Source organism: Natrix helvetica (genome assembly GCF_964273705.1).
Source record: "Natrix helvetica genome assembly, chromosome: 1".
NCBI classification, from domain to species: Eukaryota; Metazoa; Chordata; class Lepidosauria; order Squamata; family Natricidae; genus Natrix; species Natrix helvetica.
The window spans coordinates 6,407,216-6,433,689 of NC_138548.1; the positions used below are offsets into that span (position 1 = coordinate 6,407,216).

Below are 26,474 nucleotides of genomic sequence, written 5' to 3' on the forward strand. Positions count from 1 at the left end.
CCAAAAGTTGGGGCCTTTAAGAAAAGACCGGCTAGCCACTTGTCATAAGGTCTCTTGCCTGAGCAGGGGGTTAGACTAGAAGACCACCCAAGGTACCTTCCAGCTCTATTCTGATTAAAAAGCATGGATTGTGGATGGATCAGAGAGCAGAGAGAGAGAGAGGAGAGAGCTGGGGTTTTGTGTGTGTGTTTGCTTCCAGCCACTAGAGGGAGCCAATCCTGCACTTGCTGCGCCCCAGGGCCTTTGTGCGGTGCAGCTGAACTGCCTGGACCATTTTGCTTCCATCTACAACGGCCGGCAGCCGCCCTGAGCATCTCCCCTTTGGTCCCCCTTCTTTCTGCACCAGGCCTGGGGGGCAGAACAGATTGGATGGATGGCGACCCGCTACTTCCTCGGGGGAACCATGAAGCAGATCTGCTTCTGCGCTGCCTCCCCCTTTGTGGTATGTTCTGCGCCCCTGCATCATCCCCTTCCCTCCTTTGCCTTCCGATAGCCTCCCCCTCCTCGCTGCCCCCCCTCCCCGAGCTCTTGGTGCCATTGCACCAAGTCGCCTCCCTTCCCCATCTCCCCAGACCCTCCTTGTGTGTCCGTGCGTTACGTGCGCTGGTTTCCAAGCAGCTGCTGCACGAGATGCTTTCTTTAAGACGTTAATGTTGCAAGGGACCGAGGTTGCGGGAAAGGGGAGGACTGTGTAGCAAGTCAGGAGGCAGTTGCGCTCTGTGCGTGCGCAGAGGGCAGCGAGCCCTTACCCACCATCCACTTACCCCTCTTTGCACTCTAGGAGGGTTCCAGCCGTTCTGTGAAGAACGAACTGAAAGCTACCGCTATTTATTTTAAAGCTGTTTTTAGCAGAAATGTAGAGGCTGCGTTGCGTTCCTCCTTCACAAGAGATGGAAATGGAGGAGAGGGAGAGAAAGAAGAGGAGGAAGAGGAAGAGGAGGAAAAAGAATTCAGTTCAAGAGAAATCTCATGTTTTCTGGTTAGCGTGATATCCCTGTTTAAGGATGTTTTCCTGGTTCCCTTGGGCTGTTAAGAATTTTTGTCTGGTTCCCTTCCTCCTCTGCCCCTCCGTTATTATTATCATCATCACAACAAACATGTGAAGTAGGCTTGGCTTAGAGATGATGTATAAGAGAATAAGAGAGTTGGAAGGGACCTTGGGGGTCTTCTAGTCCAGCCCTCTGCTCAAGAAGGAAGCCCTATCCCATTTGAGACAAATGGCTGTCCAATCTCTTCTTAAAAACCTCCGGGGATGGAGCATTCAAAACCTCTAGTGGCAAGCTGTTCCACTGGTGCATTGTCATCACTGTTAGGAGTGGGTTAGTCAAGGTCACTTCATCAGCTGTGATCAATCCCCTCTAGTTTGAAATCCTTCCAACACTTTTAATTTTATTTCATTGCTTGTGGAGATTCTCAGCCATCCAGGTCACATTTGTCCCAAAGGTGCTTCCCCCCCCCCCCAAAAAAAAGGCAACTGGACTTCCTTTGTTTTTCCTTGAAGGCATTTTGCTTCTGATCCAGGAAGCTTCTTCAGTTCTGACTGAGTGGTGGAGGAGGAAAGGACTGCAAGGAATAGAAATCCTCCTGCTCTCCACCGTTCAATTAGAACCGAAGAAGCTTCTTGGATGAGAAGCAAAACGTCTTCAAGGAATAACAACGTCCAGCTGCCTTTTGAAAAAAGCACCTTTGGGCCAATCTCATTTCAGCTTTTCTTGGTATGTTCTCAACCTCTCCGCTCTGTTTCATCGACCCCGTCTTCTCTTTCTAAGAATATTTGCTTTCTGCATTTCTTGGAGTTAAAGGTGTTGCCCCCACCCCTTCCCATCACATCTCATCAATGCAGTTCCAAAGGCTTTTAATGTTTTTAATGCCGGTGAGACTCTCTGCCTGCGTGTCTCTGCATTGCCAGGTAGGTCAGGGTGGAAAAAAAAGGGGGGGACATTTGCATCAGAATTGGGTTATTCCAGAAGATGACTCCAAAACAGCTGGGCAATCTGGTCTTGCAAGGTTGGAGACAGGAAGGGTGAAATTTTCCCTCGGTGAAAACCCACGCGGTGGCTGGATTTGCAAAACCTGCTGAAGCGAAACAAATTCTCCTTCAGGGTGATCTTCATTCCCAGACAGTCCTGAAGGCACCAATGCAGCATTTGGGCAGCGTTGCAGAAGTGGCTGGCCCTTGCTTTCAGTTGACCAGTTTAGCCAGTAGCCCTCAGATTTTTCTATCTTAAAACATCAAACATGCTTTGCTCTTTAGGAACAACAGAATAACAGAGTTGGAAGGGGCCTTGGAGGTCTTCCAGTCCAACCCCCCACTCAGGCAGGAAAACCTATACCATTTCAGACAGATGGTTGTCTAATCTCTTCTTAAAAACTTCCAGTGTTGAAGAATTCACAGCTTCTGGAGGCAAGTTGTTCCACAAATTAATTGTTCTTCCAGGAAATCTCTTCTTAGTTCTAGATTGCTTCTTCTCCTGCCCTCACGTGCTTTGGAGAATAGTTTGACTCCCTCTTCTTTGTGGCAACTCCTGAGATATTGGAAGACTGCTATCATGTCTCCCCTAGTCCTTCTTTCTCTTACCCAGTTCCTGCAAACGTTCTTCATATGTTTTAGTCTCCAGTCCCCTAATCCTCTTTGTTGCTCTTCTCTGCACTCTTTCTAGAGTCTCCACATCTTTTTTACATCGTGGCGACCAAAACTGGATGCAATATTCCAAGTGTGACCTTATATTATAAAGCGGTATTAACACTTCACATGATCTTGATTCTATCCCTCTGTTGATGCAGCCTAGAACTGTGTTGGCTTTTTTGGCAGCTGCAGCCCAGGGCTGGCTCATATTTAAGTGATTTGTCTCTCTCACAGTTAGTGAGAGATAGTTGTCCAATCTCTTCTTAAAAACTTCCAATGTTGGAGCATTCACAACTTCTGTAGGCAAGTCATTGCACTGATTAATTGTTCTAACTATAAGGAAATGTCTTCTTAGTTCTAGGTTGCTTCTCTCCTTGATTAGTTTCCATCCCTCGCTTCTTGTTCTACCCTCAGGTCCTTTGGAGAACAGAACATAGAATAAAAGAGTTGGAAGGGACTTTGGAGGTCTTCTTGTCCAATCCCCTGCTCAAACAGGAGATCCTAGATCATTTCAGATAATAATATAGCAGACACTTCTAAATATTCCCTCTTCCCCTCCAAATAATACAGTATAAACAAGACTCACCAGATAACATCCTGCTTAGATTTGTGGGTGTTTTTTTTTTAGCTTTCTGTATTCTTACTAGATAGGATCAACCATCATGTCAAGCCGCAATATATGGTTTGTAGGTGTGGAGGTAAGATGTAGGATGTCTACAGGGATTGAGGGCTTTGCAAAACCAGGTTTAGTGTTTGCTGATGTGGGCTGGACAAATTTTGATGGAGGTTCTTGCATGTACCCAAATGTTCTTTTTAGGAAGAAATTGTCATTCAAAAGGGGAAGTGAAGACAATGAGTTGGTGATTGGACAAATTCTACTCCTCCATGTTGGCTCAGCCCAAGCCCAAGAACACCAAGTGTTCTTTCTTCAGGATCTGGTGCAGCGTTCCTCAACTTCAGCAGCTTGAAGATGCATGGACGTCAGTCAGCATGGGGAATTCTGGGAGTTGAAGTCAATGCATCTTTAAGTTGTCAAGGTAGAGGAACGCCGGTCTGGGGTGAGGTTCAACTGATGCCTTCATTGTTGTCTGAAATGGGTGTGGGGCTGAATCCTTGACTTTCTCCTCTGAAGTCCCTCCGTTTTGTGGATCCAGTGGCTGTCTAATCACTGTTCTAAAGATAAGAATGAGCTATAAGAACATCTCAATAGTCTTTGTAAAAAAAATATCCTAAGCACCTAGCAGGTACAGGGAGTAGATTACTCTGAGTTGAACTCTTGACTGGCCAAGTCCTAAGGGAGTTGATTGAGGCTTCATCTGTCTATGGAGATTCTCCGGGTCATGGTTGTCCCAAAGGTGATTTTTCAAGAGGCAACTGGACTTTCTGAGAACTTTCTGGTAACTGGACCAGAAAGTCTGTTGCCTCTTGAAAAAGCACCTTTGGGACAAGCCTTCATCTGGTTCCATTTGTTGGGAGATATTGACCCAGTAACTCTTGAGGAAGTCATCAAGACCCTTGGGACTGTTTATCCAGCCACCTCTCTGTTGGATCTGTACCCCTGCTGATAAGGAGGTGATGTGTGGTTGGGGTCAACTTAGTCACAAATGCTTCCTCGAGTGAGACAATTGTGTCTCCTCTCTTCAAGAAGGGGACCCAAAAAGTCCTGGACAACTTCCGAGTCTTCAACCTTCAAGGACGATTGTGGAGAAGGTGATCAAGTTGTACCCAGAAAGACTTTTGGATAAAGCAGATTGTCTAGATCCTATCCTAGGTTTCAAGCTAGAACATAGTGTGAAGATAGTCTTGACCACACATGTTGATGACTTCTGGTGAAGCCAGGATGGAGGTGGTGGGACCACCGAGGCTCTTCTTGATCTCTCAATGGCTTTTGATGCCATTGATCATAGCATCCTTTTGGGAGGCATGGATGTGGTGATAGTTCTGCTTCTTGGACCAGTTTTGGTTGACGTTGATAGAGAGGAAGACATGACCTTCAACCCTTTATCAGTGGGATGCCTCAGGGATTGACCTTTCGCCTTTTCTACTTCATATCCACACGCCACTGCTAGGGAAGATCCTCCATGGACATGGGATCTACATGTCCCATGTCTTGAAGCTCCAGCGATCTGGATGGAGAAGAAAAGGCGTAAACACAACCCTGATAAGATGGAATGGCTATATGGGATCTTGGTTTTCTCAATAAGATTGAGGATTGTCCTGTGTGTGTACCTGAACATATAGGTCAACTATATATCCTTCTAGGAGCTCCTGGGTAGAGGCTGTTTCCTGAATTGTTGGGTCAGATGCAGAAGCTTCGTTGGGTCTTCCAAGTTGGGTGGGCTGGAAAAGTGAGGGAGAAGTCGTATCTCGCCTATCCCTCAAATGATGCTGTTGGTTTTCAGAGCCAAGACTGGAACAAGAATGACGAGAAGCTCCTGCAGGCGGTGGAATTCAATGATGCGGACCGAGTCTCCTCTCTCCTGCTCCGGAAGAGCTTGGTTCCCACCAAACTGGACATGGACGGGAAATCAGCGTAAGCCTTCCCTTCCCTCCCCCAATTATTTACTTTCTTCTGTTTCCTCTTCCTTTTTTCCAAATCTTCCCTTCCCTTTCTCATCTAATTAGATCCATTCCTTTCCCTCCTCTTCCTCCCTTCTTTCCTTCCCTCTTTGTTTTTCATTCCTTACTTTCTTCCATCTGTCCATCCCATAACATCCTCCTTCTCCTTCCCTTTCTCATCTATTTATTTTTTCCTTCCTTCCTTCCTTCCTCCTTTTATCTCTTCTGCTTTCCTTTCCATTTCTTAATCCCCTCCCTTCTACTACTCCTTTCCCCCTCCCTCCTTTCTTTTTTTCCTTTCCTTTCCATGTCTTAATCCTCTCCCCCTCATCTCCCAGCCCTTTTCTGACTTCCTACTCTATCCTTCTGGCGGTCTCCCATCCAAATAATAAAAATTTTCACACTGTTGCAGCATCCCTGTGATCACATAATCAAAATCCAGACACTTGGCAACCGACACATCTTTATGACGGTTGCAATGTCCTGGGTTGGTGATGGTGTCACCTGATCCCCTTTTGCGACCTTCTGACTGTCACTGCCTTAATTGTTTGCTAGCTGAACTGAACAGCTACTGCGCAGGTCATAGGTCCTTATCAGCAATGATTTACTGCGCATGCTTCTTAACACGTTTCATATACATCACACATTCCAGAGACTTTTTTTTTTTTGATCTTCTGTTCGTCTGCCAAGAAGGTGGACGATAATTGCTCTTGCCAAAATGTAACAATTAGATAGATTTGTTTATTTTCTTATTTTCATATTAAAAGTTTTGTTTTCATTAGAACATGTTCTCGGGTTTTTATTTTCGCTTTTTCTGAAGATATGCTGTTTGGAAAGCCGTCGATTCTAGACCTCGTTAGCTCAGGGTGAAATTTCCCCTGACACTGACAAGCGAAGTTCATGGGGAAAGCCCGATTCACTTAACAACCTCAGTGATTCGCTTAACCAAAGTTATAACCACTGGACAAAATTCACTTAGCAACTGCCTTGCTTAGGCTCAATTGTGGTCGTAAGTTGAGGACTACCTACGTGGGTTCCCCTTGGCTATGGACGGTCCCCAGGAGTTCATTTTCTTCTTGCAGGTTCCACCTGTGTGCCATGAAGGGGAACGTGGATTGCATGGAGGTAATGCTGGCCCACGGAGCAGATGCTCTGACCACCGACGGCTCAGGTGAGAATATTTTCATGAATGTCTCAAAGAAGCAGGCTGCCCAATTTGAGTGGAAACCTTGAATCTACCTGGTTGGCCCGAATAGAGCTGTAGCACGCTACCTTTGGAGATACAGGTACTTCTCGATTTACAACTTCCTTGGAAGGCAAGTAACCCCATGTTTGTCTTCTTCTGATCTTCTCCACCCTAGGTCACACTGCGTTGCACCTCTCGGCAAAACACGGCCACCCCCAGTGTATCAGCAAGCTGTTGCAGGTAAGAGACGGCTACTCAGTTTTGCAAACTTCACAAGCAGAATTGTGTGTTGCCTTCTTCCAGGATGTCTTTTATTTATTTGTTTTTAACTTTGTCTTATTTTATGCTTCTCTTTCTTTTCAAATAAACTGTGTTTGACTGGGGTTAAATAAATAACTATAACTTTGTATAATGGATGGATGGATGGATGGATGGATGGATGGATGGATGGATGGATGGATGGATGGATGGATGGATGGGACAGACAGATGGTAGGTAGTTAGGTAGATGATAGACTGATGATAGACAGAAAGACAGGCGGTAGGTAGGTAGATGATAGATAGGAAGGTAGATGATAGGAAGGTAGATGGTAGGTAGGTAGGTAGATAGACGGATTGATATTAGATAGATAGATAAATATAGATAGATAGATGATAGATGATAGATACATAGATAGATAGATGATAGATAGATAGATAGAGAGAGAGAGAGAGAGAGATAGATAGATAGATAGATAGATAGATAGATGATAGAGATAGATAGATAGATAGATAGATAGATAGATAGATAGATAGATAGATGATAGATAGATGATAGATAGATAGATAGATAGATAGATAGATAGATAGATAGATAGATAGATAGATAGATAGATGATAGGCAGGCAGGCATCAGACTCCAACTTTCAGCGAATTTTTGACCCCAGATTTTTCTCTCTCACCTCTTAAGTCTTCCTGCCATGTTGATGTAGCCGATAGCCAGGGAAGGACCGCACTCCATCACGCCGGTAAGTTCTAGACTGGGGTGGACACAAGACTAAGGTTACTAGCAAGACCCTCTATCCCTGAAAGCATCTGCCCATCGCGCCGGATCAGATAAAGCAGGGATCACCGACCCTGGCAACTTCTAAGACTGATGGACTTCAGTTCCCAGAATTCCCGAGACAGCATGGCTGGCTGAGCTGAAGAATTCTGGGAGTTGAAATCCACAAGTGGTAAAAGTTGCCAGGTTTGGAGACCCCTGAGATGGAGGGCCTTTCCCTTAAGGGTTGTTATCTGGTGGGATGTCAGAACCTGTTTTTCCCCTCCAGCAGCAGCCCCTGTCCTAGGGAATCCCCTTCCCCTTGAGATCCAGTAGCCCCCACCCTGTTAGTTTTCTGGAAAGGTATAAGGAGCCGGTCTCCTGGGACAAGGTGAGTTGAAGCCTGAAGATGGCGCTGTTGGACTGAAGGAGAATGATTGGGCTGTCAGGTTTTTACCTCTTTTTTAAAAAAAATGTTTTGAGGGTTTTATTGTCATTGTCGGTAGAAAGAGTGCAGAGAAAGCAGGGGTGTCCAAACTTGGGAACTTTAAGACTTGTGGACTTCAACTTCTGGGAATTGAAGTCCACAAGTCTTAAAGTTCCCAAGTTTGGACACCCCTGTGATAAAGGCTCTGCTGGCTTAATCATAAAATGAACAGTTGAGGGAACTGGGTATGTCTAAGTCTAATGAAGAGAAGGACTAGGGGTGAGCGACTAATCTCCTGAAAAACCTTCAGTGACGGAGCATTCACTTCCTTGTGGCAAGCAGTTCCACTGGTTAATCATTCTAACTCTCAGGGAATTTCTTTTTAATTCCAGGTTGCTTCTCTCCTCAATTAGTTCTCACCCACTGCTTCTTGTCCTGCCTTCAGGTGCTTTGGAGAATAGTTTGACCCCTCGTGTCTGTGACAGCTCCTCAAATACTAAGACTGTAATCATGTCACTCCTGGTCCTTCTTTTCTCTAGCCAAACCCAATTCCTGCAACCTCCCTCCATAGGTTTTAGCCTCCAGTCTCTTAATCCAGGGCTCCCCAACCTGTGGGCTGTGGACCCCTAGTGGGCATGAGGTTTGCAACCGGGCTGTGGAAATGAGTGGAAGGTGCACACATGCGCAAGTACATCCTGGCTCGTGTCAGCAGTGGCAAGCACACATATGCTCCATTTAACTGAGTGGCAGGCATGCTTGCACCAATGTAGCTGTGTGTGCATGTATGCTTGCTGGCCTCTCACACAGAACCGTCCCCCCCACCCCCACCCCGCCGCCGCCAGTACACAAAGCTGTAAACGTTGTGCCTAATCCTCTTTGTTGCTCTTCTCTGCACTCTTTCTAGAGTGCTGTTAAGTAAGTAAGCTCCCCGTTAGGAGAGCGAGTATGCAGAGAAGCGTTAGGAGAGTGGTATGGAAGAACACGCACAAACCAGCATACAGGAACACCGAATAGTATAAAATATAGTAGTTTACTATGTGGAAATATGGAGGTATTCAGAGTTCAATTTACAGTCCAAGTCATACACGGTTCAGTCAGTTAGTTATCAATGTTCTCAGTTAAGGAATGATCCTTCGAACACGATCCAGTGTCTAATAATCAGTTCAGCACACAAAGCAGCTAACAGTAGCAAAAACACAGTACCTCAATACACGATCAGCATCTAACAAACAGAGAGCTAACAGTCATTCAGGCTCCCTCTTATGGCTGCTTGAGGTAACAGCAACCAATCACATTACAGCAGTACTTAAAGCTACAGTACTGCCATCCTGGTTTATATATTGCTAACCCAACTGTTAGCTTACATACCTAACAAGTGCCAACATTTTTTTTTTTTTTTGGTATTGTGGTAACCGAAAACGGATGCAGTCTTCCAAGTGTCGTGTTACCAAAACAGTTTCAAATGATACAATCTCTGTGTGAATGCAGCCTAGGATTGCATTGGCTTTTTTTGACCGCTGTTGCACACGGCTGGCTGATACTTAAGCCTTTTCCTTTGGAATTGCTTAAGCCTGGAAGTTGCATCCGTCCCCATGAAGCTTAAAAAACCGTAATACTGTCAGTTTACAACATGAAGGAATTTCTGAGCTTGGAAATTGCAGGAAAACTTACACAAGAATCCCCACAATTAGGAGCAGTGGTGGCGCAGTGGCTGGAATGCAGTATTGCAGGCTGATTTTGCTCACTGCCAGCAGTTCGATCCTGACCGGCTCAAGGTTGACTCAGCCTTCCGTCCTTCCGAGGTCGGTAAAAGGAGGACCCAGATTGTTGGGAGCAATATGCTGACTCTGTAAACCGCTTAGAGAGGGCTGTAAAGCGGTATATAAGTGCTGTTGCTGTTATTAATGAACACGGATGGATTCTCATTTGATTTATCTTTCAATGAAAACATGTTCCTGTTAAGAAAGTATATTCTGTTTCTCTTCCCACCCACCCCCCGCCCCCCAGCCATCCATGGGTCTATCTCTTGTTTGGAAATCCTTTGTGACTTCAAGGCTTCCTTGAACATCAAGGACCAGGTGAGTCTCCTTGTCCTCCATCCTGCCCGTTCAGGCTAAGTTGACAGGTTTCTGGTCTCCCTTCATTTTTGCTTCTGTTGTCCTCCCAACCAGATGAAAGCACTTGACCTCTGAACGCCTGACAAAAGGATGCATAATTTGTAAAAAAAAATATACATTTCCTCCTACTTCCTCCTGTTTCCTTTTCTACTTACCACCTTCTCTTTCTCTATCACTTTCTCCTTTTCTTTCTTCCTCCCATTCTCTTCCTTCTCTCCCTCCTGTTTTCTATGCTTTTCTTTTCTCTCCTCGTTTTTTTCTTTTCTCTTTCCACCATCTCCTTTTCTTCTTCCTCCTTTCCTTTTCTCCTTTCTGCCTTCTTCTTCCTCCACCTTTCTTCTCCTTCCTCATTTCCTTTTCTCCTCCTTTTTGCCTTCATCCTCCTGTTTCCTCTTCTCCTTCTTCTCTCTTCCTCTTCCTCCTCCCATAAGCAGTTCCTTCAAGGAAAGGAAGAACTTCCATGATGTTTTATGCTGAATGGTGAAGTTGCTATAATGAAGACGCAGGTGTTCTGACTGGCCAGGCAATGCTTTTCCCACTTTCTCCGGGCAGGATGGGGCAACCCCTCTGATCCTGGCGGCCAAGATGAACCATTCGGAGCTCTGCCGCTACTTGCTACACCGAGGAGCTGCTGTTAATGCCAGAGACCAGAAAGGCCGGTGAGAAAACTTGCGTGAAGCCAGGAGTTCAACTCTCTTGTTCCAAGTGACACAATGCGTCCACCTCATTATATTAGTTTATTTGGGATAAGCCACAGTGATAACGGGTGTCAGTTAATGCAGTGTAGATATGGAGGAGAAAATCAGTTCACCCAGACATTAATTTCAATCAATCAGAATAGGGGAAGGGAAGGGACCTTGGAGGTCTTCTAGTTCAACCCCCTGCTCAAACAGGAGGCCTTATAGCAGGACAGCCTAAACCAGGGGTGTCCAAACTTGGAAACTTTAAGACTTGTGGACTTCAACTCCCAGAATTCCCCCGCCAGCCTGGCGGGGGAATTCTGGGAGTTGAAGTCCACAAGTCTTAAAGTTTCCAAGTTTGGACACCCCTGCCCTAAACTGTGGGGCCCTTGGTTCTCTCTGAGCTTGGTGGCTTTCTTGCAGACATTTCATTACCATATTGGCAAACATCATCAATGCTAAACTGGAGTGGTGCTTGCAGTGGGAGGAAGAGGAGGATTGCAAAGTCCTTGGTTCTGAGCTTGGTGGCTTTCTTGCAGACATTTCATTACCATCCTAGGAAACATCATCAGTGCTAAACAGGAGTGGAGCTTTCAGGGGGAGGGGGGAGGAGGAAGAAAAGGACTGTGAAGCGCTTGGTTCCCTCTGAGCTTGGTGGCTTCCTTGCAGACATTTCATTACCAAACTAGGTAGCATTGTCAGTGCCGCTGGAGAGTCTCAAAGTTTTCAAAGAACCCAACTAACTAACCCTTGGTGGTATTTTGAGAGTTACTTGTGCAATACTGTCCTTGAGCTCCTCTCCTCGGATTGACGGTGCCCCTCTTTGCTTCAGAACAGCCCTGATGGTCGCTTGTGAGAACGGCAGCGTGGAGACAGTCGAAGCGCTTATCAACGGCGGCGCACGGGTCGGCCTGATTGACGCCACGGGCCGTGATGCCGCACACTACGGAGCCGCCACGGGCAATGCCCTCATTCAACATTATCTCCAAGAGGCTGCCCAGCGCCATTCTTGGGCCAGCGGTAAGACCCCCTTCCCGGATGCTAGTCCTGTTGAAGGAAGAGGGCTTTACTGGTTTATTGGGGCAGGGTCCTTGAAAGAGCAGTCTGAATGGCCAGGAAGAAACATACAATGTCCTTCAGCTGGATTGGAGGTGGGCTTTCTCCCCTCGAGTTGTCCTCTTGAAGGACTTTCCACATCCGAAGTCCTTGGTGAGCTTGGTTTTTTCTTGCAGACATTTCATGACCCAGCTAGATAACATACAATACAATACAATAGTAGAGTTGGAAGGGACCTTGGAGGCCTTCTAGTCCAACCCCCTGCCTAGGAAGGAAACCCTATACTGTTTCAGACAAATGGCTATCCAACATCTTCTTAAAGACTTCCAGTGTTGGGGCATTCACAACTTCTGGAGGCAACTTCTGTTCCACTGATTAATTGTTCTCACTGTCAGGAAATTTCTCCTCAGTTCTAAGTTGCTTCTCTCCTTGATTAGTTTCCACCCATTGCTTCTTGTTCTACCCTCAGGTGCCTTGGAGAATAGCTTGACTCCCTCTTCTTTGTGGCAACCCCTGAGATATTGGAACACTGCTATCATGTCTCCCCTAGTCCTTCTTTCTCTTAAGCTAAACATACCCAGTTCCTGCAACCGTTCTTCATATGTTTTAGTCTCCAGTCCCCTAATCATCTTTGTTGCTCTTCTCTGCACTCTTTCTAGAGTCTCCACATCTTTTCTACATCGTGGCGACCAAAACTGAATGCAAATATTCCAAGTGTGGCCTTACCAAGGCATTATAAAGTGGTATTAAGGCTTCACGTGATCTTGATTCTATCCCTCTGTTGATGGAGCCTAGGACTGTGTTGGCTTTTATGGCAGCTGCTGCACACGGCTGGCTCCTATTTAAATGGTTGTCCACTAGGACTCCAAGATCCCTTTCACAGTTACTACTACATCATTAGTACACTGGGTGTATCCGTGCATTTCGGTCATGAAACGTCTGGAAGAAAACCACCAAGCTCGGAGAGCACCAAGGACCTCATATTTTAACCCTGGGCTGCAAAGATTCCCCTCCATCGGTGCTACAGGTAGTCCTCGACTTACAACAGTTCATTTAGTGACCGTTCAAAGTTACAACAGCGCTGAAAAATATTGACTTGAGACTGTTTTTCACACTTAGGACCATTGCATCATCTCCAGGGTCACATGATAGAAAATTCAGATGCTTGGCAACTGACTCACATTTATGATGGTTGCGGCGTCCGCCCCAGAGTCACGTGATCCCCTTTGGCGACCTTCTGACAAGCGAAGTCCACGGGGAAGCCAGATTCACTGAACAGCCAGGTTACTAACTTAAAAACGGCAGTGATTCACTTAATGGCTGCAGCAAGAAAGGTCGTAACATGGGGCACAACTCACTTAGCAGCAGGGATTTGGGGCTCAATTGTGGTCATAAGTCGAGGACTACCTGTATGGCAGTTCACCCCAGGTCTGCTGCCGCCTTCTCCTCGGCAAGCGAAACCAAAGAGACCCCTGCCCAAATTTCCAGCCCCTCCTCCACCCACAGCTGTACTAAGCACTTGTACGTTCATATCCTAAGTGGCTTCATGTACGGAGACCCCAGGCAGCTATGGGTCTCCATAAGCCCCTTCCCCTGGCCTAGTCATCCGGCTGTTTCGTAGGGGCCCTGGGTCGGGGGGGGGGGACTCCTTTGGGTGCTTCAACCCCCCCCCCCCCCTCTCCCAAATGGGATGGTTCCTGGCCAGCCGTTCTTCCTGCTCCCTGGAAACATCCCTGTGATATTTCTGTCTTTTTTGCAGAGGAACAATCACCTGATCTCTCCTCTCAGGTAATCTTTTCCATTCCAAAAAGGGCTCATTGGCAGCAGCAGCAGCTGGGAGATCAACTCTTAACGCTCCTCCCTCCCTTCCCTTCCTTCTCATTCTCCCTCTCTTCTTTCTCCTCTCCCTTCCCTTCATCCCTTCCCCTCTCCCCCTGCCTCCCTTCGCATTCTCCCTCCTCATTCTCTTCTCTCCATCCCTCCCCTCCCTTCATCTCTTCCCCTCTCCCCCTGTCTTCCTTCGCATTCTCCCTCCCTTCTTTCTCCTCCCCCTCCCTCCCTCCCTCCTTTCTCCCTCCTTCCCTGCCTCCCTTTGCATTCTCCCTCCTCATTCTTCTCTACACCCCTCCCCTTCCTTCATCTCTTCCCCTCCCCTCCCTCCCCATTCTCCCTCCCTTCCCCTCTCCCCCTGCCTCCCTTCGCATTCTCCCTCCTCATTCTCCTCTACATCCCTCCCCTCCCTTCATCTCTTCCCCTCTCCCCTCCCTCCCCATTCTCCCTCCCTTCTTTCTCCTCCCCCTCCCTTCCCCTCTCCCCCTGCCTCCCTTCGCATTCTCCCTCCTCATTCTCCTCTACATCCCTCCCGTTCCTTCATCTCTTCCCCTCTCCCCTCCCTCCCTTCGCATTCTCCCTCCTTTCTCTTCTCTCCATCCCTCCCCTTCCTTCATCTCTTCCCTTTTCCCTTATTTCTCCCTCATTCCCCCTCCCTTCTCCTCTCGCCATCCCTCCCTCCTTTCTCCCTCCTTCCCTGCCTCCCTTTGCATTCTTCCTTTCACCCTCCCTCCCCTTTCTCTTCTCTCCATCCCTCCCCTTTCTCTTCTCTCCCTCCCTCCCCTCCCTTCATCTCTCCCGCCCCTCCCTTCTCTTTCTCCCTCCCTCCCCTTTTCCCCTTCCCTCTCTTTCCCTTCTTTCTCCCTCCCTCTCTTTCCCCTGTCTTCCTCCCTCATTCCTTTTTCTTTCCTCTCCCTCTCCTTCCATGTTTCTCTCCATCCCTCAGGCTTCCTCCTCCCGACAATCTCTCTGCAAGGAGAAGAGCAACAGTCCAAGGAAGCGGAAGGCACCCCAGCCGCCCAGCAGTAACCCCAACCAGGTAGGCAGCCGATGGGTTCGTGTGCCCACAGGGCCCATTGCGAAATGAGAGCCCACGTGTGTTTTTGGCTGAAAATGCACCATTCCGGCCTGGAGGAGAATTGACTGGGATATCCAGGGCTCCTGGCTTAACCAGAAAGCGGGAAAGTATTCTGGAAGGTGGAAATGGTTAGTTTTCCCATTAGAAGAGAGTCTCTGTAGCCCAGGGATGGATTGTGGAGTCCTTGGTGCTCTCTGAGCTTGGTGGGGTTTTTGCAGACGTCTCGTTACCCAACTAGGTTACATCATAAGTATTACAAGTGAGTAGGTTGGAGGAGGAGGAGGAGGAGGAGGAGGAGAGCTGTAGGGTCCTTGGTTCCCTTTGAGCTGGATTGTTTTCTTGCAAACATTTCATTACCCAACTAGATAACATCATCGGTTCTAGTGAGTGTGGGATTTATCCTATCAGTTTTGTTTCCTCCTTCATTCATGTATCGTCTGCTGTTGGTCTTTTGCTCTCCTCCTTTATTGTCCCCTTTTGAATGGGTTGTAATTATCTCTATATGTCGATCGATGGCTTCCAGGAGTTCCCCACCGTTTTTAGACTTGGCTTAATCTCTGATGTGAACACAGGTACTCCTCAACTTACGACCGCGACTGAGCCCGACATTTATGTGGCTCCACGAGACAGTTGTAAAGTGAGTTTTGCCCCCATTTTATGACTTTTCCTGCCGTGTTTGCTAAGTGAATCACTGCAGTTGTTAAGTCAGTAACACGGCTGTTAAGTGAATCCGGCTGTCCCCGTGGACCTTGCTTGTCAGAAGGTCACAAAATGGGATCATGTGACCCCGGGACACTGCGACCGTCATAAACATGAATCGGTTGCTATGTGTCTGAATTTTGAACGTGTGATCATGGGGATAATTCAAAAATCATGAGTATAACCATGTTAGTAACTTAAAGGCTGCAGTGATTCACTTAACAACAGCGCCCAGAAAGGTCGTAAAATGGGGCAAAACCAAAAAAGCTCACCCGACTATCTTCCTTGTTTCAAGGGGGATCGAGAAGCCTACGAGGAGATCGCACGGCTACGGCAGGAGAGGGCTGAGTTTCTCCAAAAGATCCGGGGATTGGAACAGCTCCAAGACAAACAGAAACAGGAAGTGAGTGTTTGAAGAAAGACCCTGGAGGAAGATGCTAGAACCAAGCTCTCTTAGAAAACTCAGCATAAGAGCCGTGGTGGCTCAGTGGCTAAGACGCTAAGCTTGTCGATCAGAAAGGTCGGCAGTTCAGCAGTTCGAATTCCTAGTGCCGCATAATGGAGTGAGCTCCCGTTACTTGTCCCAGCTTCTGCCAACCTAACAGTTCAAAAGCACGTAAAAATGCAAGTAGAAAAATAGGAACCACCTTTGGTGGGAAGACAGCAGCGTTCCGTGCGCCTTCAGTGGAGTTATGCTGGCCACATGACTACAGAGATGTCTTCGGACAGTGCTGGCTCTTCAGCTTTGAAACAGAGATGAGCACCGCCCCGTAATGATGGGAACGACTAGCACATATGTGCGAGGAGAACCTTTACATTTATCTATCTATCTATCATCTATCTATCTATCTATCTATCTATCTATCTATCTATCTATCTATCTATCTATCTATCTATCATCTATCTATCTATCATCTATCTATCTATCTATCTATCTATCTATCTATCTATCTATCTATCTATCTATCATCTCCTACCTATCTACCTACCGCAGGGTTATCAAATTCAATTTCATTGAGGGCCACATCAGGGCTGTGTTTGACTTCAGACTCTGCCAGCAAAAATGGGCTACTGAACTCCATTTTCGGCTATGACAACCTCCTGCAACCCTCTGCCAACAAAAGCAGAGCTCAGGAGGGCAACCCGTGGCCCTCCGTGTCAGGGTGGAAATTCAGCCCTGTTCCCCTCCTGGGGTAATTGTATTTAATGAGGGATGAAGCGTGGTTTTTCCTTGAAGTATACTTCATAATTAAGAAAAATAAACCCGAGATATATATTCTAAGAAACACATTTTATTGTAAAGAAAATGAAAACAAAACTTACTAGCTAATGATTACATTTTGGCAGCGTTCCTGCCTACCTTCTTGGAGGGCGAACAAAAAAAAAAGATATACCGTATATACTTGAGTATAAGCCGACTCGAGTATAAGCCGAGACCCCTAATTTTACCCCAAAAAACTGGAAAAAGTTATTGACTCGACTATAAGCCGAGGCTGGGAAATGCAGCAGCTCACGGTAAATTTCAAAAATAAAAATACAGGTAGATAACAATAAAATTGCTTTAATTGAGGCATCTGCGGGGAGCTGCCTCCTCTTCCTCCTTTGTTTCCAGTTCGGGGGAAGCCAGAAGAAGAAGGAGGTAGATCCTTCTTCACCTGCCCCATCTTTCCTTCTTCCCCGGGAGCACCGATAAGACCAGGCAATTGTGTCCCCCACCCTTCCCTCCACGCTGCTGGCGCCCTTGCTTTATTTGAGTGCATCGCTGCTGCTTTCCTTTCTCGTCCCCACTTATGCCATTCTGAGTCCTCGCTTTCCTTGCCCTGTGCGCGTTTTGTATTTTACGAGCGTCCTTCTGGTTCAGAATTGGTTTGCAGCCATTTCACACGAAGCCCCGAATTTTCTTTCAGCAGAAAGTTCCCTGGGGACCGTGCATCGCTAGCCATTCTTCTCACCAGTGGCGTAGCGTGGGGGGTGCAGGGGGGGCCGGCCGCACCGGACGCAACATCTGGGGGGGCGCCCTGACTCGCCCTGTGCCGCCCTTTGCCAGACTGTGGCCGTCTCTTTCCACGCCCGGCTCGGCCCGCCAACTAAGCTCCCCGTCCCCGGCCCGCCCAGGACCCTCCTGCGCACCGCCTACCTCCCAGCGGACCCGCCGTGCCGCCCCCGCGGGAGCCGAAGGAGAGCGGCGCTGCACTCCGTCTGCCCGCCGCTGCAACGCCACCGCGTCCTCCCGCTCTGCCTGGAGCGCCCCGGGAAGCCGGCGCCTTCCCGAAGCCCCCGGTGCGCCTCCCACCCCCGCGGCACCTGCTTCCCTTCAGTCGAGCCTTTTCCCGCTGCCCTTCGAGCTCCTCCTCGGGAGGAAGGCAGGAGGCCAGCATGGAGAGGGAAAGGCTCGACTGAAGGGAAGCAGGTGCCGCGGGGGTGGGAGGCGCACCGGGGGCTTCAGGAAGGCGCCGGCTTCCCGGGGCGCTCCAGGCGGAGCGGGAGGACGCGGTGGCGTTGCAGCGGCGGGCAGACGGAGCGCAGCGCCGCCGGCTTCCCGGGGCGCTCCAGGCGGAGCGGGAGGACGCGGTGGCGTTGCAGCGGCAGGCAGACGGAGCGCAGCGCTGCCGGCTTCCCGGGGTGCTCCAGGCAGAGCGGGAGGACGCGGTGGCGTTGCAGCAGCGGGCAGACGGAGCACAGCGCCGCTCTCCTTCGGCTCCCGCGGGGGCGGCGCGGCGGGTCCGCTGGGAGGTAGGCGGTGCGCAGGAGGGACCTGGGCGGGCCGGGGCCGGGGAGCTTAGTTCGCGGGCCGAGCTGGGCGTGGAAAGAGACGGCCACAGTCCGGCAAAGGGTGGCGCAGGGCGAGTCAGGGCGCCCCCCCAGGTGTTGCGCCTGGTGCGGCCGGCCCCCCCTGCACCCCCCACGCTACGCCACTGGGTGAAGCCGCCAAAGCTCCTGCTGGCGTCCCTACCCATGGCAGCGGTGCTTCCCCCTCCGCTCGGAGCAGCTGAGCTGGGCCCCGTGTTACCCCTGCCGCCTCCTTCTTCGCCGTGCTTTTGAGGAGCCATGAGGCCGTGGGAGCCAGTAGGAAGGTGGCGGAGGGGGTGGGAGCGATCCCGGAAGCACCGAAGCCTCGGTGTTCTTTTTTTGTTTTGTTCACTGGAGTATAAGCCGAAGTGGATTTTTCAGCCCAAAAAGTGGGCTAAAAAATTCAGCTTATACTCAAGTATATACGGTATATGGAATGTGGACATGCTTAGTGAGCTTAGTGATACGAGTCAGATCAGTCTACCGTATGTCTTAGAGTTTAAGCACAGCTGGCAAACAAAAAACGCAGTGACACTCCTGAACTCTATTTTCATTGGCAGAAGCACCGCGGGCTGGTCCTTCACTGTTTCCAGGGTGGCCCTGCTGGCCAGATCTAAGCAACCGGTGGGTCGGCTCTGTCCCCAGGCAGTGAGTTTGACACCTCTGATCTACTACCTTCTCTCTCCCTCTCCCCCCTCTCCCTTTCTCTCCCTCCCTCTTTCTCCCCCTCTCTCTTTCTCTTCTACTCTCTCTCCCCTTTCTCTCCCGCTCTCTTTCTCTCTCTCTTCCTCCCTCTCTTTCTCTCTCTCCTTGATGCTGTGTTTGACCTCCAAGGTCGAACAGGCACATTAAGGGTAACAAAGAGAAGTCCCACGTCCATGCATTTCCTCCAAAGCTTGGATTGACCCACAAATTTGGGGCAAAAAGAAACCATGTTTCAGAAATTAAAGGCACACTAAAAGAGGTCCACTAACTCACCTATTTCCCATTGCCTACAGGTAGTCTTCGACTTACCGACTGATAATTCTATGCTTTATTTTACTTTCTGGTCATCCAGGATTGGGAAGAGGGGTTTCAAAAGATCCTTTAATAAATCAGATTTTTCCCCCCGCTGGCAATGACTTTACCTCTTTTCCTCTCTTTTTTTTTTGCCTCTGGCAGCATCTGGAGATTCAGAATGGCTCCCTGCCTATTCTGGAGAAGCAGGTGAGTCTTATTTTGGAGCAGGAGAACCCAAAGATGCTAGACAGGTGATTGAACTTATGATGCCACACACTACAGCATGATAATCCCAGTGATGCAATGAGCCTAATGGCTGTCACTACGTTATTTTGTTTGTCTACTTGAGCCTCTATTATGAGTTATACTGTAGAGAAGTTTTTCTTATCTGACAATGATTTATTGCGCATGCTTCTTAACACGTTTTCATATACACCACACATTCCAGAGACTTCTTTCCTTTTGATCTTTGTTCGTCTTCAAGAAGGCGGACAACATTTGTTTCTTGCCAAAATGTAACAATTAGATAGATTTGTTTATTTTCTTATTTTGTTATTTTTGTATTAAAGCTTGTTTTTTTTAAATTAGAACATGTTCTCGGATTTTATTTTAATTTTCGCTTCTTGAAGATATGCCTGCTTGGAAAAGCCGTCGGTCTAAGCCTCATTAGTTCAGGGTGAAATTTTCCCCCTGACAATGGCGTCTTGCTAATTGGAATGGAATATAGAATAGAATATAGAATGGAATGGGATGGAATAAAGAATGAATAGAAGGGACCTTGGAGGTCTTCTAGTCCAACCCCTTGCTTAGCCAGGAAAACCTATACCATTTCAGACAAATGGTCATCCAATGGTTATCTTAAAGAGATTCTTAAATTATGGCATATTTAATACAGGTAGCCCTCGACTTACACCCCAAATGCAGGCAAGCGGGCGGGCAAGAAGAAAGAAAGAGAAGGAAGGAAGGAAGGAAGGAAGGAAGGAAGGAAGGAAGGGAGGAAGGAAGGACCGAATGCCTATAAGTGACCCCAAATGTTCAAACCAGAAGCCATCTTTTGGCTTGTGGTGACTTGCAGTTCACCCTAGCAGTGATTGAATTGAATTGAATTTATTGAATTTATAGACTGCCCCCTCTCCTCGAAGGGACTCGGGGCGGTGTACAGACAACAAGATAAAAACCATATACAAAATAACTAATCTTAAATACCCCTAAAATCAGATTAAATGTTAAGCTGTACAGTAATAAAAATTAAAAAACAACCTAAAAAACCTACCCCTAAAAATTTAAAATACAGGCTAGAAAGATGAAAACTACGGTTAGGCCAGGCCAGCTAAGTGGAACAGGTGGGTCTTAAGTTTCTTGCGGAAGGAGCGGAGATCGGTGGTTATTCTAATGTCAGGGGGGAGGTCATTCCAGAGGGTCTGGACCATCACAGAGAAGGCCCTACTCCTGGGCGTCGCCCGCTGGCACTACCTAGTGGACGGCACCCGGAGGAGTCCCTCCCTGTGAGAGCGAATCGGCCGCAGGGATGTATGGGGTAGGATGCGATTCCGCAAATAACTAGGTCCTGTGCCATGGAGCGCTTTAAAGATGGTAGTCAACACCTTGAAACGCACCCGAAAAGCCGCAGGTAGCCAGTGCAGCCCGCGCAGGAGAGGTGTTACATGGGAGTACCTAGTACCTCCCATGATTGCCCGCGCGGCCGCATTCTGGACCAGCTGCAGCCTTCGGGTGCATCTCAAGGGATTGACCCTCTCATTGGGGATGTGTCGATCGGAAGCCTCTTTCCTATTGCAGATTCAAAATTCCACTTTCCTGGTTTCCATCAGCAAACTCCAAAGCCTGTCTTAGTCGAGTTTGGCGTCTTGTGTGAAGTCAACTGGCCAATAACTCTAAAGTACATTAGGGACTCTGTATCTAGGATTTTCACCTAAGCTCAGAAGAAGTCATCAGATACCCAAATAGGCGAGCGTCACAATCGGAATAAAATCTTTGGGTTTGTTGTTGTTGTTGCCTAACCAGGTAGCGGATCTCCAAAACCAACTGGCGGAGGCAGCAAACGAGAAGGAAAATCTTAAGAAGGAACTGGAGGTGCTGCGAAGCCAGCTTTCATTATGTGAGGTACCGAACGAGGATTTGAGGATCACGTCATTCCTTTAAGACAGGGGTGTCCAAAGTTGGCAACTTTAAGACTTGTGGACTTCAACTCCCAGAATTCCCCAGCCAGCAGAGCTGGCTGGGGAATTCTGGGAGTTGAAGTCCACAAGTCTTAAAGTTGCCAACTTTGGACACCCCTGCTTTAAGATGAGCTTGAGATGCGAGCTGTCCAGCCCCTCGATAGTCCAGTCAAAGCAGGGGGCGCCAGGCTGCAAAATCCAAGCAAGACATTTTGTGACTCTTCCAAAGGAGGTTTCATTAGGGTTCCTCCCCCGTGGACGGAATCAGGCTAACATTTCCCCATCATAAAGCATCACCCAACGTCGCCTTGCAGAGAGATGAGTGGCAAACGAACGCAACAAATAATAATTGAATAGATAAAATGTATGCTCTGGGAACCGTTAGGGAGGAGCTGTCTTCTTTATCGTTACATAAACCATCTGAACGGCGTTGCCTCTTGCTCCTCTACACCCCCATCTGATGGAAGAGAATATTTGCAGCTGTGGTGTCCTTGGTGCTTTCTGAGTTTGGCTGTTTTCTTGCAGGCGTTTTGCGACATGAGTAGGGAACATCATCAGTGCTAGAAGGGAGGAGGAGGAGGACTGTGTGGTCCTCGATGCGTTCTGAGTTTTGCGGGGGGGGGGTTTGGCAGACATTTTATGACAAGACTAGGGAACATCATCAGAGCTAAAGGAGGAAGAGGAGGAGAATGGTGGGGTCCTTGGTCCTTTCTGAGCTTGGCTGCTTTCTTGCAGATGTTTCCCTATGCACTGATGATATTGCCTAGTTTGGTAGTGAAATGTCTGCAAGAAAACATCAAGCTCAGAAAGCACCAAGGATCCCACAGTCTTTCTTCTCCTCCTCTCCCAAAACCAGTGGTGGCTTCTTACCAGTTCAGACTGGTTCGGCCAAACCAGTAATAGCTTGGCGGCCTGGATCGCTGGAACTGGCAGCGACCAAGGCCTGCCACCCCCCTCCCCCGAACCAGTTCTCATTTTCCAAAATAATTGTCTTTTCCTTGATCCAAACGGAGTCTGTCGGCTCCTCTTCTTCTCTGTAGAAAATCTCCCATCCCGTCTTCTCTTTGTGCAGAATGAGAAGGAAAACACCAGCTATGATGTTGCAACCCTGCAGGACGAAGAGGGGGAACTGCTGGACTTCCCAGGTAAGGCTGGGTCTTCATCCGTTGGCAGAGAACAGGTAGTCCTCAACTTGCAACGGTCCATTTAATTCGAAGTTACAATGAAAACAAAGTTGACTTATGACCGTTTTTTCAGACGGCCATTGCAGCCTGCCCACAGTCCCGTGAACAAAATTTGCCTGCTTCACAACTGACTCACATTTGCAGGGTCACGTGGTGTTGAGATGACCTGTGTTCCATATATTTGCACACTTCTTTTTAACAACTTAAAAAGGGATTTTTGACCCTTTTCACACTTATGACCGTTGCGGCTTCCCCGTAGCCATGTAATCAAACTTCAGACTCATATTTATGGCTATTGCAGTGTCCTGGAGTTGTGGGGTCTCCTTTTGTGACCTTCAGACAAGCAAAGTCCATGGGGGAAGCCAGATTGGCTAAACAACCGGGTCACTCACCTATCAACTGCAATGTTTCGCTTAATGACGGTGGCAAAAACGGTGGTAAAACGGGGCGAAACTCACTGAACAAACATCTGACTTAGCAACAGAAATGGGCTCAATGGTGGTCGTAAGTCAAGGACTATTATTGTAACTTTAGCCAGGATGGGCTTCTCCACCAGCTTTAATTTATGTATTTTTTTGCACGTTTTCATCCCCCCCCCCCCCCCCCCGTTTCATCTTCTTCTTTTCCTTTTAGGAACTGCTGAGCTTCTCTCCAAGAAAAGCTTCACTGCCTCCACGGAAGAACTTCTAGCAAGTCTGCAGGGACAGATAGAGTCCCTAACTCAGAAGAACAAAAAATTAATGGAAAAAATACAGGTAAATCCTAGCTTTGCCCATGTGGGGCATTTAAATGGCCTGGCCCATTTATAGTCCCATTTGTACCTCCTGGCAAATATTTTACCCTGGGATAGTTTTTAGGGGTGTTTCTAACGTATTTTTAAATTTTTAAAATTTTAAATCTAACTTTAACTATTGTACAGTAAACTATTGCTACCTCCTCCAGCCACATCTATATTTATTTTATATTTATATTATGTATATTTACTGTTTTTAATATGACTGTACACCGCCCCGAGTCCCTTCTGGGAGAGGGGCGGTCTAGAAATCAAATAAAAGTTAAAGTTAAAAGTTAAAGTTAAGGGCATTTAACGTATTTTTTAGAGTATAAGACGCACCGGAGTATAAGATGCACCTTAGTTTTGGGGGAGGAAAATAAGAGGGGGGGGGGAAATCTGCCTACCAGGTATTCATCTCGCTAGCGTCCTTAGTGTGGTCAGCTTCAGCACATAATTTTCTGGTTTTGAACATGCGCACACAGACGCTTTTTATCCCCTGGTTGGGGGATAAAAAACAGCTTCTAAAGCACAGCTGATTGTCAGAGAGAGCAGTAATGAGAAATGCAGGCAAAGCACGGAAGATCGCTTCACTCGTTAGTGCCTCATTAGGGCTGCAAAAAAGCTTCGAAAAAGCTACATATGGAGTATAAGACGCAGCCAAATTTTCAGCCTCTTTTAGGAAGGGGGGGGGAGGAAGTGTGCATCTTATACTCCGAAAAATATGGTACTCACCTGCTGTGGAGAAATATTGTTTGCATTAAGCAACGATAAACTACAAGTAGCCGTTGTCGACTTGCAACAGTTCATTTAGTGACCTTTCCAAAGTTACAACAGCACCGAAAAAATTGTCTTATGGCCATGTTTCGCCTGCATGACTGTTGCAGTATCTCCATTGATCAGGTGATCAAAATTCAAACAATTAGCCACTGGCATGTACTTATGACAGTTGCAGCATCACAGGGAAGATCTTTGTGATCTTCTGGCAAGCAAAGTTGATGGGGAAGCCAAATTCACTTAACAATTACTGATTCACTTAACAACTGTGGCAGGACAGGTCCTAAAATAGGGCGAAAACTGTCTCGCTGTAGCGACGGAAATTTGGGGCTCAATTGTGGTTGTTAAGTCAAGGAATAACAATATTTCATTGTTATTGTAAACAACAATAAATTCCCCTTTAGGATTAACCACGGAAGGCAAAACCCAGACTAACGGAAAGTATCGGTCAAAAGCTGAGGACTAGCTTCATGCATGCAGCACGGTCACCGAGGCTGTGCGTTTAACTCTCTCTTGAACACGTTTGTGGAGTTTTTTTCCTCACTCTGTATCCAATAAATCAAATCTCCGTTTTGTGTAGGTTCTGGAGCATGACGAGAAAGACCTGAGCGAGGCTGATGCTTCCGGGGACTTCATCCCTATCATTTTGTACGACTCGCTGAGATCCGAGTTCGAGAAGCTGAAAGGGCAGCAGCTGGAGGCTCAAGAGCTTCTGAAGTCCCTGGAAAGCAATGGAACAGATGGCAGCCCTCGTAAGCTCGTCTCAGCTGAGGCTTACGAACAGCTGAAGGACGATTACGAGAAGGAAATTGCGGACCTTAAAGAAGCTTTGGAGAAGATCAGCCTGCTGGATGATCAGATCAGAGAGAACCGAGCGACGGAAAGTAAAGCCGGCTCGGAGCCGGAAGGAAAAAGCAAATTCAACCCGGTAACCCGAAAAGAGATGGAGGAGCTGATGAACGAGCTGAGCAAGACCCAGGAGAAATATCAGGCCGCTTTGGCTGAAGTCAAGCTCCTTGAGGAACAGATTGAACTAGGCATCTTGTCCGTGGAGGACAAAGACGCTGCGGAGAGTTCCAGAATTGAACTCGAGACGGTCAAGGCCGCTCTGCACAAGACTCGGGAGGAGCAGAAGGAGCAAGATCAGAAGATGAAGGATTTGGAAGGGCTGCTCAGGGTCCAAGAAGAAAAAGGGGCCCAAAACTACGATGAGATGAAAGCCACCGTTGGTGCCTCCTTGGATGCCATATCCCAGGAGAAAGAGGCCCTTCTAAAGAGATGCACCTCTGCGGAAGCAGAACTAAGAGAACTGAGGGCCTCCTTGGAGGAGGAAAGGCACGAGGTGCTTGAAGGAAGCTCTTCGGTCAGCCAGGCCCTTCAGGAGGAGACCAGCAAGCTGCGAGAGCAGCTGAAGGCCATGACGAAGCAACACGAAGAAGTGAAGGCTCACGTCGAGGAGCTCCGAGAAGGCCGGGAGAAGCTGGAAGAGGAGCTTCAAGCGACCAAGGAGAGGCTGGCCTCTCAGTGCGTCTCTAGAGTGGAGCACGAAGGCATGGTGGAGAAGTTGAAGGCCACCCACTCTGGGGCTGAGAAGAGGCTGCTGGAAATGAAAGAGAAGTACACCTCCACCCAGACCGAGCTGGCAGAACTTCAGAAGACCACTGAGGCTTACAGGCAAGAGTCGGTACCCCTGGCTGAGCATGCCCGGGCTAAGGAGGCCTTGGAGGGAACCTTGTGGGAGTTGAAGGCCAAAGGAAAGCTGTTGGAGCAGGAGCTGAAAGCCAAAGCCCGGGAGGCCTCCCATCTCCAGGCCCAGCTGGATGAGGTCCGTCAAGGCGCCGTCTCCAAGGAGTCCCACGAGCAGCTCAGGGCCACCTCACAGGCCGAAATCGAGGCTCTGAAGGCGAAGCTGACCGACCTGGGCTGCAAGCACGAACGGACCTGCACCGAAGTCTTCCAGGTGCAGCGGGAGGCCCTCTTCATGAAGAGCGAGAAGCACGCGGCCGAGGCGCAGCTATCCGCTGCCGAGAAGCAGTTGCAAAGCCTGCGGGCTGAGTCTGAACGTCTCCAGGAGCTACACAGCCACATCGAAGACTCAGCCAAGCTGGTCAAAGAGAAAGACAAGAAGGTGAGTCCTATTTAGGCCGAGAAGGTGCCCTCAGGCTTCTCCTATTGCCTCCAGTTTGTTCACCAAGATATACAAAAAAATGGGGAGACTCTGGAAAGAGTGCAGAGAAGAGAAACAAAGATGATTAGAGGACTGGAGGCCAAAACATATGAAGAACGGTTGCAAGAACTGGGTATGTCCAGTCTAATGAAGAGGAGGGGTGATATGATAGCAGTCTTCCAAAATTTGCAACTCCATACCACTACCCATCATCCTTGTTTAAGCAGGTCCTTAAAATTCCCAGGCCTTGGATTCAAGTAAGTGGGGGACTCCTTGTGGGGATGTTCTGGTTCTTTCAACCAATTCACTCTTTTCCTCCCATATATATTT

General features: G+C 48.1%; 1 protein-coding gene across 1 annotated transcript in view; it reads left to right on the forward strand.

The window, feature by feature from the left end:
• The first annotated feature begins 323 nt into the window (after positions 1–323).
• Positions 324–26,474, forward strand: part of ANKRD24 (ankyrin repeat domain 24) — a 36,215-nt gene continuing 10,064 nt past the window's right edge. The window contains exons 1-16 of the mRNA XM_081938353.1: positions 324–442; positions 5,029–5,159; positions 6,268–6,356; positions 6,547–6,611; positions 7,320–7,377; positions 9,826–9,896; positions 10,488–10,594; positions 11,448–11,635; positions 13,431–13,459; positions 14,448–14,540; positions 15,574–15,681; positions 19,230–19,274; positions 21,090–21,188; positions 22,317–22,389; positions 23,062–23,183; positions 24,558–26,105. Coding sequence (XP_081794479.1) covers positions 374–442; positions 5,029–5,159; positions 6,268–6,356; positions 6,547–6,611; positions 7,320–7,377; positions 9,826–9,896; positions 10,488–10,594; positions 11,448–11,635; positions 13,431–13,459; positions 14,448–14,540; positions 15,574–15,681; positions 19,230–19,274; positions 21,090–21,188; positions 22,317–22,389; positions 23,062–23,183; positions 24,558–26,105 — 2,895 coding nt within the window. The 5' untranslated portion in view covers positions 324–373. The remainder of the gene's footprint in view (positions 443–5,028; positions 5,160–6,267; positions 6,357–6,546; positions 6,612–7,319; positions 7,378–9,825; positions 9,897–10,487; positions 10,595–11,447; positions 11,636–13,430; positions 13,460–14,447; positions 14,541–15,573; positions 15,682–19,229; positions 19,275–21,089; positions 21,189–22,316; positions 22,390–23,061; positions 23,184–24,557; positions 26,106–26,474) is intronic.